This window comes from Phymastichus coffea, unplaced genomic scaffold (genome assembly GCF_024137745.1).
Source record: "Phymastichus coffea isolate CEN01 unplaced genomic scaffold, Cenicafe_Pcof_1.1 PCOF00233, whole genome shotgun sequence".
Taxonomy (NCBI): Eukaryota; Metazoa; Arthropoda; class Insecta; order Hymenoptera; family Eulophidae; genus Phymastichus; species Phymastichus coffea.
This window is the reverse complement of record NW_026707044.1, coordinates 1-17374: the sequence shown is the minus strand read 5'-3', so window position 1 is coordinate 17374 and position 17374 is coordinate 1. Positions and strand designations below refer to the sequence as shown.

Genomic DNA, 17374 nt, shown 5'->3' with positions numbered 1-17374 from the left:
GATCCTGTAGCACCTATATTGGCTATTATATTTTTTTGGGTGGACAATAAATTTAATTCTTGTTCTGCATACATAATAACTGTCAGTGGAAGTTGCACTTTTCTTAAAAAAGGATCTTTTTGTTTGGACTCTTGTATCCATAGTTCAAACGGATCCAATAAGTCTCCTGACTCTAATTTTAGACGATTTGCAGTTTTCCATTCTGAAACAGCTTTATAAACTGTAGCACTTCTTCTCATTTCTTGATTATGACCATCGGCAGCAAGACCAGGATCAGATTGTAAAATTACTTGATTCACAAGATTTTGAATACCTAAACGATTTGCATCTTCAACCCATTGTCTACGCTTTTCTCCTTTCAATAACTTGTAATAAGAACTAGTTTTAGTATCTTCATGTACGACCCTTATTCTTTCTATAGATAGAACGTTTATAAATGCAATCGGCTCATTGACATGGTGAATTAGGAATTTAAATCTTGATTGGTGATGTTCATTAGTACGTGCGCATTTGGCATACGTTACAATATCTTTTCGATTGTAATGAACACCCCCATAAAATCGCAACGTACAAGTACATCTCAAGACATACAACAGGCAATTTTCTATGGTTGCTCTTATTTTGTCTTCATTGAACTGCCCAAACTCATTTTTAAATTCAGTTAATGGCAGTTTGACTTTGCCGATGTCATGATTAAATACTATTTTATCTATTTTGCCATCGAATTTTTTTCAATTTTCTTACACAATTTATCAAACTCTTCATCTTTGCTGTGGATAAATAAGACTTCGGTGGTTTGCTATCACTTCTTGAATCTTCATGAAAATATTTGTATGATGTTAATTTAGATGTTGGTCGGTGTGGCTACTTATACTAGAAAAATTTACAATTTTCCGGCATCTATCTTATTATTTTTATAATCAAATTAGTACACATCCTCGACTTCCTCTACAGTAATTTTTTTTTGATAACAAATTATTTTTTCACTACTTGGTTTCGTTAAATTTCTGTTGGTTTTGAGCTGTTGGATATTGTTTTGCTTGTTATTGGTAGATTCTTCTTCATACTTTTCTTGTGTCGACGTCGAATTATTGTTACCATTAGAAGATAAATCATTTTCTTTCATTGCAATATCTTCATAAATTGCCTTTTTTACTGTATTTTCAGGTGTTTTTACACTGACTCTTTCTATAAGTTGCTAGTCATCGTTGGTACGTTTTCCAATGAATAAAATACAGGCACTAATCTGATGGGTTATATCACCACTTTCATCTTCTTTTTCTATTTTCCCTGTCTCATCTCCTTCGACGAATACCTGAATAGTTATACCAAATAACTTAGCAAACACTCCTATTTCATATAATGTTCCGAACTCTCTTAATCTTCCCATAACATTTTTATAATCTTCCAAATTTTGGTATTCGTGCACTTCATTTGAATACTTGACGGCTGACAATTCTTCGCACCAGTGCTCTGATGTATAATCAACCACACATTTCCTTAACAGGTTATGGTGAGTCTCAGTATCAAAAAGTATTACGGAAAAACATCCAAATAAGCAATTACCATCACCGATTATTCTTTTTTTTCTGTAATAGTTTGTCTTATCAAAAACTATGTTAGAATCTGTCAACAAATTTGTATTAATGCAATCGACTGTTATTTCATTACTAATATTTGCACTTTTATTCTTTTTATAACGTTCGAGCATCGACAAAATAGTTTCTAATGGTTTTAATTGAATTTTTTTCTCTGATTCAAACAACATTGAATACGAGTTGTGCTCGTTGATTTCATGATCGAATACGGTACTTGGATTGCAGGAATTTACTTGAACGTTTTGTATCACTTCGTCACCATTTTCTATACATTCTATACTTTTTATACCAAACATATGATTAATTTCTATGTTTTCACTGATACATTCATCATCAATATCTTTTATATTATTTTCCTGAAAATCTTTCATGATCACATCATGTTCATCACAGTTTATCTCAGCGGTAGATACGTTAAAGTCATCATCAAAATTACTTATTACATTCATACAGGGTGATGAAAAAGTATAGAAGCCCCTGAAAATTCGGAAAACCGCATGAGGTTAGTCATGAAACAAAGGTCATACCCTATGTAACTTTCAATGAGCAACCCAACGGTGGTCTCTGATTTGATCTTAAATCTCATTCTCAAGGTTATTTCAAGGTCAACCTTATTTTTCCATATGGGAACCCCTATTTTTTATACTTGAATCAAAAATAGCGAAAAATTTTACGGGTGGGAACGATTCAAGTCCGAAGATATCGTAACTCCTAATCCTCCTTATAGCGCTATCCAGGAATAACGACGTGGACGTAGAAGGAGTCTGTTCCCTTCGGGGTGCTTTTTTATAGTGAGTTTCCCTTGCCTCTCACTTCGGGGTGTTTTTTAATAGTGAGTTCCCCTTGTCTTTCACGTAAATGAATTTACAACAGGTGTTCAAATTGTTCTCCATTCGCTTCTTGACAGTAACCAATCCCATTGCAGAATGATTGAGTTGCATTTTGGACCATCTGCCGTGGAATAGCATTAATTTTTTAAACTATTCTACGTCTTAATTCTTCAAGATTTTGTGGATTACTTCTGTATGCCCGATCTTTTAAATGCCTCCACAAAAAATAGTCCAAAGAGCTTAATTCTGGAGATCTTGGAGCTCACTCTACTGTACCTTTTCTACCTATCCATCTATCAAAAAATGTTTCATTGAGATATTGTCTGACATTTACACCGTAATGAGCTGGAGCACCATCTTGTTGAAACCATGTATTTTCAAAATCATCACCTCTTAAGGCCTGGATAGCTGGAACAATTTTATTTCGCAGAAGTTGTTGATAACTTACAGGATTCAAATTTCCTTCGATAAAAAAGGGACATATTATTGTATCGCCTACTATTCCTGCCCACACGTTTAATTTTTTAGGATATTGAGTGTGACTTTCCCTCATCCAATTGTTAAAGGGCCCAAAATGAGCTCGAATGGGGCTTTCTTTCTTTCTTTTTTTTGTGGTGGCCGCTATATGGCCGTGGAGAATGGGGGTGAGCTACTCTTAAAGGAGAGGGCCAGATGAGGGCTGCTCTTAAGAGTTTGGCTCACAGGATGGTCCCCCTTATTGATCACGCGGGAAGACATTTCTTTACCCTGTGACAGAAACGACGCATTACCGGCCTCCTGTCGGAAAGCGGAATAAAGAGGGAGTGGTCCAGCAGATGGATGGCAGGTTCTGCAGGGGGATAGCGCTGCGAAAGGCGGTGCACGATGTCTCTAAAAACCGGGGTCGATGCGAGCTTCGAGAAACTTCGGAACGCGTTCCTGGGGTCTCGCAGACTGATTCCCCCTAGGTGGCGGTGTTCTGAGGCTAGGGCACGTGGGCTTGCAAGTCCCAGCAGGATGTTCGTCAAATCCTGGCACACCCTGGACCACTCTGGATGACGGATCGAGGGCTTTGGTAGCCGAGGTGTGGGTGCCCTTGGGGGTCGAAGAATCTAAGGGAGGGTCCGAGATGACTCCCGACTCGTGGAAAGGCCGTCTTTTCCCAACGACGATGATGAAGCGCTTGGGGGGCCTCCTTCTTGGCTTGTTTCCTGGCAAGTCTGGCCCTGATCTCAGCTTTCTGGAAAGCAAACGTTGTAGACTGTGTTCCTGCCTCCACTCCATGCGCGTTTTGCTCATTCCATTTGGGAACGAGTCTCTCGGCTACGGGGGACTTGAGCTTACCGTCCGCCGAGAAGGCGGGCGCCCAGAGGTGCGCCCGAACGTGCCCCTTATAGGGATGGTCACGGAGGATAAACTCCTCTGGCCGGTGGGACGCGTGCGAAACCTCGCCTAGGAGATAACCCTGGAGTTGACCCTGAAAAGGGTTGGTGGAACGCGGCCCTTACGGGTTAGCGGGACTCGAGTCTTGTTTAGACTCGCCACCCTCCCGGAGGGCGTGTAACGGATCCGACCTTTTGGCTGGCGAGATTCGAGCGAGGCTCGCCACCCGCCAAGGGGATCACCGTTGAGTTAGCCCTGAAAAGGGCCGGCGGATCACGGACCTACTGGGCTAAACGGAACTCGAGTCTTGTGAGACTCGCCACCTACCTGGAAAGGCACGCAAGGGGGCGGATCTCTTGGCCGACGGGACTTGAGGGAGGCTCGTCACCCGCCAAGGGGATCACCGTCGAGTTGGCCCTGAGAAGGGCTGGTGGAACAGGGACCCTACGGCTTAGCGGAACTCGAGTCTTATTAGACTCGCCACCTACACGGAAGGCGCGTTGAGTACGTCTATGTTGGCCCTGAATAGGGCCGGTTTGCCCACGGATGAGATTCCTTAACTGGCGGAACTCCGAATCCCGAGAAGGATTCGCCACCTGCGGAGGAAACCCGTGGACTCCGGAGTGCGTTCAATGGTGACCCTGAGAAGGGCCGGTAGAGTGGGCTCAGGGAGGGAAGTAAGTACTAGGCTCAGGTTGTATGGAAACCTTTATTCTGAGGTGGATGCCTAGCTGGTGTCTATGGGCTCCGAGGAGGGAGTCTCGACTGACTGAGAGAAGAGAAAAACGCGGCCTCATACGCTTTACCGTAACATAGCGGCGCACCAATTAGCTACGGCCACAGTTTTCCCACTATCTCCGGCACTTAACGTTCACGCCGAGCCTAGACACGGAGAGGGGAATAAGAGAAAGTTCCGCTAAGAGGGAAGACTATGCGTAGCGTGCTGCCAAGTTTAGACACGGAGAGGGGAATAAGAGAAAGTGCCACTAAGAGGGAAGACTTGTTTTGGACTAATATCTAAAGTTATGACGATTGACTTCGCCATTTAATTGAAATGTCGCTTCGTCTGAAAAAACAATATTTTGTAAAAATATTGGATTTTCAGTAATCATTTGCATCATTATCTCACAAAATTCTACTCGACGATCAGGATCATCCTCATTCAATTCCTGCACAATATTTATTTTATAAGGATGTTTTATTTTATAAGGATGAAACTTGTTTATCTTTAAAATTTTAAGAACAGATTTTTGATCGATCTCCTGTTGTCAAGCTACTGATTGAGATGATTCATGTGGATTTTCCACAAAAAACAGTAAAAAACATCTAAAAATTTTTCTTCATTTGTTGCTGTTCGTTGTCTTCCAGTAACAGAACGATTTTTAATAGATCCCGTTTCTTGAAAACGTTGTAAAGTTTTTAAAACTGTGGATTTAGACAAAGGACTTTCGCCGTCGCCGTTTCGAAACGTTCTATTAAAGAGATTAACAACATTAGTATACGACCTTTGCTGATGACCCTAATCTCTCATCATTAGAAGAGATATTCGTTCTCTTTCGGACAAACGAAACGTTTTAAAACTTTGAAAAAAACAAAAATTTAATATTGTTATTGTAACTAAATAAAAACTATGAAATATTTGACGAATTTGTCGAATTTGTTTTTTTTATTTTAGAGCCAATAAAAAAAAACAATTTTTTCTATAGCCTATTTACTATGAAAACAACAAAATATGGTTTCAACTTCCAATTAGTAGAAGTCAAGAACAAATAAGATTTAAAAATCTAAATGACAACAATTTTTTAATTATTATTTGTAAAAGCATTTCTATTTTATTTAAAAATTTTCACTTCAAATGTCTTCAAAATAAGTTTGTATTTCTAATAAACATCTAGCTTTACAGCCCATGAAAGAGGAGAAAATGTAACTGTTGACGAAAAAGAACGTGATTTTCCAGTTTTTAACATTTGTTATGATATTTTATGCTCAAATGTAACGGCGGCTCAAAAAAAAAAAACTTATAAAAAATAAGACAAAAAAAATACCGACCACACACTTAGCTCGTAAATCAAGATGAAAAACTACGTACAGCTGAATGAAGAAAATTTTTCCTATGAACAGCAGTTTTCGGCTCGCGCATCTGGCAATTTTCGGATGCTGAAGACAATCAAAGCGATTTTACGATCGCGTCATCCGGAGTAGCCAGATTGCGCGTATGTTTAGAAAGTAGAGATCTGCAGCGCACATGTGCATCCTGCCAGCAGTACTATTATTTTATTTATTCTTATTATTGCTAATTTCTTTTAAATTAAAGGAAGCACATTTGCTTGCAAGTCTCTTGAAAAATTGTGAAATTTATCTTCCCGTATTTATTGGCTTATTTTCTTTGCGAGTCTTGTATGTATAATTGTTGGATTCGCTCAACTTTGCGTTAGACAATTTAAGAATGGCTTGAACGAAAGTTATTAATTATATTTCTTTTAATTAGCTCTGATTTTTTCAGTATTTCTCAAAGTTTTTTTTTATAATCAATTAATAGTTAAAACTATTAATATCCTAATTGTTTTTAGATAAATGTAATTCTTAACTTTTGTTCTGTCATTTAGTTTTATTATAGATTAAGAAACATTTTTGTAAAATTAGAGTACCACACACACAATTAATTTTAAATAGAATTAGTTTAAATAAATAAAGGCAAGAATAGTACATAGAGGGCCATCTATGTGAAGAGGGTCCAAAACACTAAAATGAGGCCACACCCGCACACTCCGCCCCCGGCCAATTAGGGTTCGAACCTTGCTTACGCTGAGATACTCCCCAAATTTTCCAACCAATTAAGTTGAGAAAATTTGAGTTCTTCCTGCCCAAAAATGACAAAGATTTTCGAGTGGGAGTCTCCTGTGAAAAAGTATAAAAGAGATCTTTTCACGAAAATTAGGCAATTACTTTTCTAAATTCAGTTCGTTCAAAGTTAGCAGTTATTTTCCAGTTCAGTTCGTTAGTTAATTCGATTCGTGCAACTCCTTTTTTTTGACTTCATTTTGTTGGTGTGTGTGGGAAATTAAGGCGAAAGTAAGTAAAGAAAATTAAACTAAATTCTTTTTTCTAACTTCTTTTTGCATCCTTTTCTCTCCGTATTTTAGTTTCGCGGACGGTCTGCCTTTTAGATAGTTACACTCGATTGCCGAGCGTGTGGTCGAGTGCATATTAGATAGGTCTCCCTTTACGTTATTTTATCGCCTAGAGTGTGGTAAAATAACGCGAAGCATTGCTATATTGCCAAGCGTGTGGTGTAGCAGAGCTTCGATTCTCCGTCGCCGAAAAAAGGAATTTCCCGCGATAGTGGTAACGCACGTCCCGGTTATTGTCCGCAAGGATAGACCAAAAAGTGCGCCTGAGAATTGTTTCGTCAACCGACGTCACACAAAGTAGTGACTTTCTATTTTCTAAAATGAAAGATAAAGACTGCGAAAAAAATGAGATCCAGATGAACTGTGTAGTGTGAAAAAAGAGGTGTCATCTATGTTCAAAATTCTAAAAAAATACGAGAAAGACAAATCTTCAAATTGCTTTTTATTCGTTTTCTAGTAAAAATCAACCCGAATTTTGTATTTTTAAAAAAATATTGTTTTCTCAGACGAAGCTACATGTCAATCAAATGGCGAAGTCAATCGCCATAACCTTAGATATCGGTACGACAAAATCCTCATTGAATGAGAGAAAGTCACACTCAATATCCTCACAAATTAAACGTGTGGGCATAAATGGTAGGCGATACAATAATAGGTTTCGTTTTTATCACAGGAAATTTGATCACTATAACTCAGACGGTACGATGCCGTCACAATGCGGGCACGGCGTGCCTTGCGTGCTAGCATTCTGACGGCAGAGTACATCCGCATAATGCTGGCACTATGACGGCACGCCGTGCTCGGCATTGAGCCTTCCCGTTCTGCTGTACGAAATGCTTGCAGAATGTACGCATTATGACGGCATTTTGAAAAAAAATTTATGCTATATAGGGTGTCCTATTTTAAAGGAACCACCCCGAAATTTTCGACGGTTGGCATTGTACAAAAAGATTGTACAGACAACAGCTGTTTGAACAATGGGGCAACCTTTCTGTGAAATCCGATTTGACCTTGGGATTCATTTTCAAGGTTATTTGAAGGTCAAAGTCATTTTTTGAATAGGAACCCATATTTTTTATCTCGGATTCCGAAAGAGCGGAAAATTTTACGTTTAGATAACGTATTATGTGTGGGGTGCGGTTAACCCTCCCCCCTCGTTTAAGGTCATGTAGGGGTCAAATTTATGATTTTCTTCATCTATGCACAGGGATGACGGGCAAGGGTAAGGTTAATTGTAATAACCTAATAACTCCAATACCCAATAACTCGATAACCCTAATAACCCCAATAACCCAATAACCAATAGAAATTTTGAGTAAGGACCCCCATTTTGTAATCCCGGATTCGAAAAGAGCGGGAAATTCTACATTTAGATAAAGTATCATGTTAGGGGAGTGATTCATCCCCCCTCCCCCATCCCACCAGGGCAAGGGTGAGGTTAATAAGGTATTGATTACACAGCCAGTGAAGACAAGGTATTGATTACCCAGCCAATGAAGGTAAGGTATCGATTACCAAGCTAATGAAGGCAAGGTATTGATTACCCAGCTAATGAAGGTAAGGTATTGATTACCCAGCTAGTGAAGGCAAGGTATTGATTACCCAGCCGATGAAGGTAAGGTATCGATTACCAAGCTAATGAAGGCAAGGTATTGATTACCCAGCCAGTGAAGGCAAGGTATTGATTACCCGGCTAATGAAGGTAAGGTATCGATTTCCAAGCTAATGAAGGCAAGGTAATGATTACCCGGCTACTGAAGACAGGATATTGATTACCCAGCCAATGAAGGCAAGGTATTGATTACCCAGCCAGTGAAGGCAAGGTATTGATTACCCGGCTAATGAAGGTAAGGTATCGATTTCCAAGCTAATGAAGGCAAGGTAATGATTACCCAGCTAATGAAGGCAAGGTATTGATTACCTAACTAATGAAGGTAAGGTGGCGATTACCCAGCCAATGAAGGCAAGGTATTGATTACCCAGCCAGTGAAGGCAAGGTATCGATTACCCGGCCACTGAAGACAAGGTATTGATTACCCAGCCAGTGAAGGCAAGGTTGGAATGCTCAGCCGATCAAGACAAGACGTTGACTACAGATAGAGTTATGGTCAAGATTGTAACACAAACATTTATCTCATAAGATGTTCAAAAATACACCCGTTCAAATTTATGCAGTGTTGAATTCTACGTTCAAAGTTTTCAACTGTGGACATCAAAACGTGACGCGTGCAAGCTCGTATGATGCGTTGCATCATACCTTCCGTGTTGTTGGTTGCTGTGCATAAACAACATTTTTCAAATAGCCCCATAAAAAGAAATCTGGACTTGTCAGATCTGGTGATCTTGGACACCACTCAGTAATGTCACTACCAATGCCTATCCATCGTTGGTTCAAGAAGTGACGAACCATTAGTGAGCGATGACACGGTGCACCATCCTGATGAAGCCATAATCGTCTTCTGGTTTCCAAGTCCACATCTTCCAATAATTCTGGTAACTCATTCTGCAGAAAATCAAGATATGCTGCGCCGTTGACATTCCCATCGAAAAAATAAGGTCATATCAGATAACGATTTATTATACCGTACCAAACTACGAGGCTCCATCTATGCTGATTATCAACATAACGTACCCAATGAGGGTTCTGGATAGACCAATAATGACTATTATGGCGATTGAGTTGCCCATTACCATGAAATGTAGCTTCGTCCGAAAACATGACGTATCTAAAAAATTCAGGATCTTCACGAATCCTTGCTTGTGCCCAATTGCAGAATTCGAGTCTGTGGCGGAGATCATCTGGCATCAAAGCTTGAGTCAAAGTTATGTGATACGGATGAATCTGTACAGCCGCAAAAATCTAGCAGCTGTTGATCTTGGGATTCCAGTACGTCTTTGAATTTCACGCAACGAGATATGATGATCCAAATCAACCATTGCCAAAACGACGAGAATTCGTGGATCATCGTTGTTCGACATCATAATGTGACGACGAATTCTGCGTATTCGGGGTCGACGTCTCTCTCTTTGCTCGATGATTCGGATTCTCACGTGGTCGGGGTAGTGAAGCCTCCCTGGGTAATTTTGGCGGTAATACCTTGCCGCAGCACGATATCGGCCTTGACTTGCCCCGAGAGACAACAGAATATCAACAATTTCGTTTCTCGAATAATCCGGCATATTCCCTCCTTTTAAGTCGACTAAGAAAATTATACTTGAACTATCCTGAGAAGGACTGTTCGCGAATCACTATTGTCATAAACAATACTAAAAAAGTGTTATTAAACAATTTAGTTGAAACTTTGTAGGATTGTCCGGAATTACATCGGAAAAAAGAATGGAAATAACATGTTATCCCACAAAATAGAAAATAACACTTCTCATGAAGGCTTTGAATACACGAAGTCAACTTTGAAAATCATCCTGAAGTTTAAGCTCAAGGTCACTGTTATTTGACCCTACAATTTTTTTGGGATATTGGGGTTATTGAATTATTGGGGTTATTGGGTTGTTACGTCTCGTGCATCAACTACGAATAGCTAATGAATGAGACGTTCCAATATGTTGACTAGTGGTCGGATATGTCTCACTTATAATAAATATATGTGGAAATGTATGTCTGATAATTGTACTACCTTGATAATCGTAGCCTTTAATTGTTGATAAAATGTAGCAGGCTCTAACTGCTTGTTGGATTGTATGAATGTAGCAGGCTCTAACTGCTTGTTGAATTGAATAAATGTAGCAGGCTCTAACTGCTTGTTGAATTGAATAGGATAGGTTTGAATAATACTTGCACGATATTACTTTGTAACAGTCGCGAGTTTATTAAGAAAAATGATCATCAATTGTCGGACCGGTGTGTACGGAGTTGAGTCTTACAGGTGCTTATTGACTGACTGACGGACTACTGATCAACTGCCTGAGTGTGTTTTGTTCATTGATTTTTATATCTTTTATAGTTCTTTTTCAGGTCAGTATTGCGATATTGTATGACATTTTGTTTTCGCTGATTATAAATTCTTGCATTTTGGTGACTTAGTTTCGGAGTGTGTTTCGACAGCTTTTTGCTGTCGTGTGAATAGCTTAGCAGTTTTGAATGTGCATATGTTACAAAAAGGATGCGTCGTAAGGCTTAATTTCGGGGAGTCATTTACCTCGCGTTTAATTAGCTTTTTGCTGACGTGCGAATAGTTTAGTAGCTTTGAATTTCGCAAATGTTTATTTTATAAAAAGGATGCGTCGTAAGACGTAACAGGGTTATAGGATTATTGGGTTATTTGGATTATTGGGTTATTTGGGTTATTGGGTTATTACAATTAACCTTATTCTTGCCCGATCATCCCTGTGCATAGATGAAGAAAATCATAAATCTGACCCCTACATGACCATAGGCGGGGGGGGGGGGGTTAACCGCACCCCACACATAATACGTTATCTAAACGTAGAATTTTCCGCTCTTTCCGAATCCGGGATCAAAAATATTGGTTCCTATTCAAAAAATGACTTTGACCTTCAAATGACCTTGAAAATAATCTCAAGGTCAAATCGGATTTCGCAGAAAGGTTGCCCCCATTGTCCCAAACAACTGTTGTCTGAACATTTTTTTTGTACAACGTCTACCGTCGAAAATTTCGGGGTGGTTCCATTAAAATGGGACACCCTGTACAAATCTTCACTCTGATTATTTTTCTTTTTATCGAAATCGTTTGAAATACTTCCATTATTCTTAAGTGCATTATCTTCTACAAGTTACTGTCCTTCTTCTGTAGCGCTGAGAGTTATATTATTATCATCCACACTAGTAGAAGATTGATGTTCCATAATATCTGACTCACTCGCATATATTTTGATGTCATTTTTATTTGTATTTATCTCTTCATCATCCTTAATCTAATTTTCACTATTAACATCATTATTTTTCACCTTGCTTTCAAGTAACCGTGTTACTCCTCTCTGTAACCACGACTCTAGGAGATTCCATTGATGTTGGAGTTTTGATCTTAAAAACTTGTATTTTCCTTTTCCTTGCGATCTGCTAATCTAAAGACGAAGGATTGTTTTATTCATTCTTTCTATTTTAAATGATGGAATTTGATATAAAATTTTACACTCTATAACTTTATTGGCACTTTTTTTGAGTGATTTCAATAATAACTAATCGTGGTGCTTTCATATTCATGTTCAAATAAACACATCCAATGAATCGTGATCCAAGTTTTGTGATCCACTGCACTTTTAAGTAGACGTATAGTCCAAACATGGTTCTCAAGTCAGAGATATTTACTTGGAACCAGTATTTTGTGAAATCCTTCTATTTTTATATTGATATTTGTTTTTAAAATCTAAAAAAATATTGAAGTACAATTACTTGTCAATACAATCTATTGAGATTGATTTTTCTGACTTGGATAACCATATACAGGGTGTCAATTAAGTCCCGGGACGCCTGAATATTTTCTGAAGTACTTCAGTTCTGAAAAAGGTCAAGGTCATTCCTACAGTAATTTTGAACAAGGAATCCGATGGTGATCTTGGATTTGACCTTGAACATCAATTTTGAGGTTATTTTGAGGTCAACCTCATTTTTTTAAATAGGAACCCCTATTTTTTATTGCGGAATCGGAAAGAGCGGGAAATTTTACGTCCGGATATGTATTGAGGTTTGAGGTTGAGGTTACTCCTAGAGGTCAAATAGAGGTCAAATAATGAATTCTTAAAAATTTCGCGAGTTCAGAGGTAAAAAAACAAATAAAGGTCATACCATTGGTAAGTCTTAACGAGGAACTCAACGGTGACTTCGAATTTGACCATGAACCTCATTTTTAAGGTCATTTGAAGGTCAACCTCATTTTTTCTAATGGAAACCCCTGTTTTTGATAGCGGATTCGAAAGGAGCCCAAAGTTTTACGTATCGATGTGTCGAAGAAGGAATCCAATTGTGACCTTCAATTTGACCTTGGACTTGACCTTACAGGTTATTTGAAGGTTAACTTTTTTTTTTAATAGGAACCCTTATTTTTGACACCGAAAATCTATAGAGCGGGAAATTTTACGCTCAGGTATGTACTTAGGTCGCAGAAAAAGTTTGACATTGGGGTTTACTCCAAGGTCATTTACCCACAACGGTTCAATCTCCACTTGACATTTAAGGTCATTTCAAGGTCCACTAGTTTTTTTGATTGGATATCCTAGTTTTAGTACCGGGAATCGATAGAGGGGGAAATTTTTCATTCAGACAGCATTTTTTAAAATTATGACCTTACTATCGTCCTTATTCTTACTCTTTGCGTTACCCAGAAACAACGACGTGGACGTAGTAAGATCTGTTTCCTTTGGGGTGCTTGATTAGCGTGAGTCCTCTTGCCTCTCACGATGGGGTGGTTGATTAGCGTGAGTCCCCTTGCCTTTCACGATGGGGTGCTTTATTAACGTGAGTCCCCTTGCCTCTCACGATTGGGGTGCTTGATTAGTGAGTCCCCTTGCCTCTTACTTAAAGGTTCAAAGTTTAATGGAGATGCTCAAACTGAAATCCTTCAACTTCTTGACAAAAAGCTAGACGATTGTAAAAATGAGTAACAGCATCGCGAATCATCGCTCTATCGATTCTTGCAGCCTCTTCCAGAATTCAATTGCGCAGTTCCTCTATGTTGTTTGGTTTAGTGGCATAAACTTTATTCTTAAGGTAATCCCAGAGAAAGTAATCGAGTGGTGTCAGATCCGGAGATCTAGCCGGCCACTCGATTTCACCCCTTCTTCCAATCCATCTTCGAGGAAACTGAGCATCCAAATATGCTCGAACGTTTTGACCAAAATGAGCGGCTGCTCCATCCTGCTGAAACCAAGTTACATCGTAATCATAACCTGCTATCTCTCTAATTCGTTGTATTATTTGATCCCTAAGTAACTGTTCGTATGAAGCTGCAGTGAGATTACCGTCGATAAAGAAAGGGCCTACAAGAGTACCATTAAAGATACCAGCCCACACGTTCAACTTTTGTGGATATTGTGTGTGGTTTTCCAACATCCATGCAGGATTTGAGTCAGACCAATATCTGCAATTGTGTCTATTAACCTCACCATTTAAAGTGAAAGTAGCCTCATCTGAAAAAACTATATTGTATTAAAAATTAGGCTCTGCATCTATTCTATTCATCATCGTTTCGCAAAACTCGAGCCGACGATCCGGATCATCTTCATTAAGCTCCTGTACCAAATGGATATAATGATGAATATAAGGAATATAAGGATGAAAATGAATGCTTTTCAGAATTTTTCGTACGCATTCATGAGAAACGTCATGCTCATGCCCAGCTCTACGTAAACTAAGATGCGGATTTTCAATAAATGCTTGAGCAATTTCAATCTGCTTCTCCTCAGTTGCAACAGATGTTGGGCGACCAGTTCTCTGAAGATCACTAATAGTCCCAAATTCTGCGAAGCGCCGTACAGTCCTTTCGACTGTAGATTTTGAAATAGGTGTTTGTCTATCTTGATTACGGAAATTATTATTGAACAGTGTGCGCACTTCAAGGTAAGATCGAACTCGATCTTCCCAACCACGCATCATCAACAAACTTATCCGTTCTCGCTCCGAAAGTTTAGCATACGCCATTTTTTTTTAATTAGATAAGAATAGTACACGAATTAAAACCAAAAGAAAAACTTATGAGCTGCAAAGAAAAACGAGTTGTTCAAAAAGAAATGTTTAGAACTCTAGAATGTTTTAAACTTTAGAATGTTTTTAACTCTGGAACTTATTATGTTCGTAAACTATCAGCCGGAAATACAATCCAGGAACAACAAAAAAGATCAAATAAATTCTATTTTTTTTTGTAAATGCTTAAATAGCAAGAGTCGTTAAATTCAAAAATCCCTAACTCATATACTGTAATGCAAACTTCTGGACATTAATCTTTGTCTTTACCCACTTACAAATTTGAAATAAGTTTGAAAACGGTTTAAACAAACGTTTATTTTATCAACAATCATGTTCTTTTATAAACATTCCTTTTAACTGACTATTCTGGCTTGAAATTTCTTACTCGGGGGTTTTGGGGGTCGCTGAGTTCGAATCTACTGACAAAATTTAGATTTTATCAAATCCAAGATGGCAAATTCAAGATGGCGGATGAAAATAGAAATAGCACATTTTTGGCTGGAAATCACTACTCGGGAGTTTTTGGGGTCACTGAGTTCGAATCTACTGCCAAAATTTAGATTTTTTTAAATCCAAGATGGCGAATTAAAGATGGCGGATGAAAATAGAAATCGCACATTTTTGGCTGGAAATCAGTACCCGGGGGTTTTGGGGGTCACTGAGTTCGAATCTACTGACAAAATTTAGATTTTCTCAAATCTAAAATGGCATTGCCATTAAACTTTCAACCTTTAAGTGAGAGGCAAGGGGACTCACGTTAATAAAGCACCCCAATCGTGAGAGGCAAGGGGACTCACGCTAATCAAGCATCCCTAAGGAAACAGATCTTAAAAAAAAAGTTAACCTTCAAATAACCTGTAAGGTCAAGTCCAAGGTCAAATTGAAGGTCACAATTGTATTCCTTCTTCGACACATCGATACGTAAAACTTTGGGCTCCTTTCGAATCAGCTATCAAAAACAGGGGTTTCCATTAGAAAAAATAAGGTTGACCTTCAAATGACCTTAAAAATGAGTTTCAAGGTCAAATTCGAAGTCACCGTTGAGTTCCTCGTTAAGACTTACCAATGGTATGACCTTTATTTGTTTTTTTACCTCTGAACTCGCGAAATTTTTAAGAATTCATTATTTGACCTCTATTTGACCTTTAGGAGTAACCTCAACCTCATACCTCAATACATATTTGGACATTAAATTTTTGGCTTCTTTGGAATCCGGTATCAAAAATAAGTTTTTTTGTTAGAAGAAATAAGGTTGACCTTCAGATGACCTTGAAAATGAGGTTCGAGGTCAAATTCGAAGTCACCGTTGAGTTCTTCGTTAAGACTTACCAATGCTATGACCTTTATTTGTTTTTTTACCTCTGAACTCGCGAAATTTTTAAGAATTCATTATTTGACCTTTATTTGACCTCTAGGAGTAACCTCAACCTCAAACCTCAATACATATCCGGACGTAAAATTTCCCGCTCTTTCCGATTCCGCAATAAAAAATAGGGGTTCCTATTTAAAAAAATGAGGTTGACCTCAAAATAACCTCAAAATTGATGTTCAAGGTCAAATCCAAGGTCACCATCGGATTCCTTGTTCAAAGTTACTGTAGGAATGACCTTGACCTTTTTCAGAACTGAAGTACTTCAGAAAATATTCAGGCGTCCCGGGACTTAATTGACACCCTGTATATATGGCGTGTGTGTGTGTGTGTGTGTGTGTGTCTCTCTCTTTATGTAAAAACACTAATAATCTGTAAACGCAATTGAAATAAAAAAAAGAAATATTCTATAATATAATAACACTGTGGTATACTAAAATGCAATTAAAATTAAAGAATGAAATATTCAATAATACAAAAACACTATGGTATACGAAAACGCAATTGAAATCAAAGAAAGAAATTTCCGATAATTGATGTTCGAACTCTAGACATCAACTGAACGATAAAGTGGCATAGTCGAAAAAACTCAAACCGATCATATGTTATTTTATTTTCTGTCTTTGTCGCATAATATAAACAGAATCGCATGTTGCGCTTGAGTATTTCGTATCTAAGCGCTCTGTAGATTCCTGTGTACACTAATTTGTTTTTAGCATTAAAATTTATGGCAAAAAGAACTTAAATATTTCAATTTAGCGACTCAAAATATATATAAGTAAAATTTGCAATAATTAGTGCACACCCGCTGCTTATCGGTCAATTTCATATTTACGAAAACAAGGATTCCGCGAAGATTGAAATGCGTAAAGTTTAGCACAGCTCTTCCCCCCTCACGAGCTATTCTTTTTATTTTTTATAGTGAAGTCATATTCATCGCAACTCTCAACGCGTCCAGACGTGCTGAAACTCTGCAATGGGAGGACAAAGTCAATCGTCATTGAAGGTAATTAAAATTATATCATCATATAAATAATTTTTTTTATAATAATAACGTATTCTTTGATTAATTTCTAGGAGGAAGATATTGAGGAAACATCCTCAAAACAACCACCACAGAATGACAATCAGCCGTTGCCGCCAAATAATGAACCGTTGTCGCCGCCGAATCAAAGTAAACAAGTGATCCACCCGCCGATTCCAATGGCCCATTGGAATGAGCCATATGAATATAACCTGCCCATTCCATCGGGTCATTCAAATGGACAAAACAACAGACGTGGGTGATGGCAGCATGGTCGACAACCGTAAGTACCTTCTCTCTCTCTCTCTCTCCTCAATCTCTCAATCTCTCAATCTCTCTCTCTCTCTCTTTGATTCGCATACATCTCCTTTAGGCACGTACTGTCATTCTCCCTCGCTCA

At 38.4% G+C, this 17374-nt stretch overlaps 1 protein-coding gene across 1 annotated transcript; it reads right to left on the bottom strand.

The window, feature by feature from the left end:
* Nucleotides 1-13549: 13549 nt before the first annotated feature.
* On the bottom strand, nucleotides 13550-14488 carry LOC131674347 (uncharacterized). The gene is made up of 2 exons (XM_058952965.1): nucleotides 14104-14488; nucleotides 13550-14025 (listed from the first exon to the last, which is right to left on the bottom strand). The coding sequence occupies exons 1-2, from the start codon at nucleotides 14486-14488 to the stop codon at nucleotides 13550-13552; spliced, it is 861 nt and encodes a 286-aa protein (XP_058808948.1).
* Nucleotides 14489-17374: the final 2886 nt, after the last annotated feature.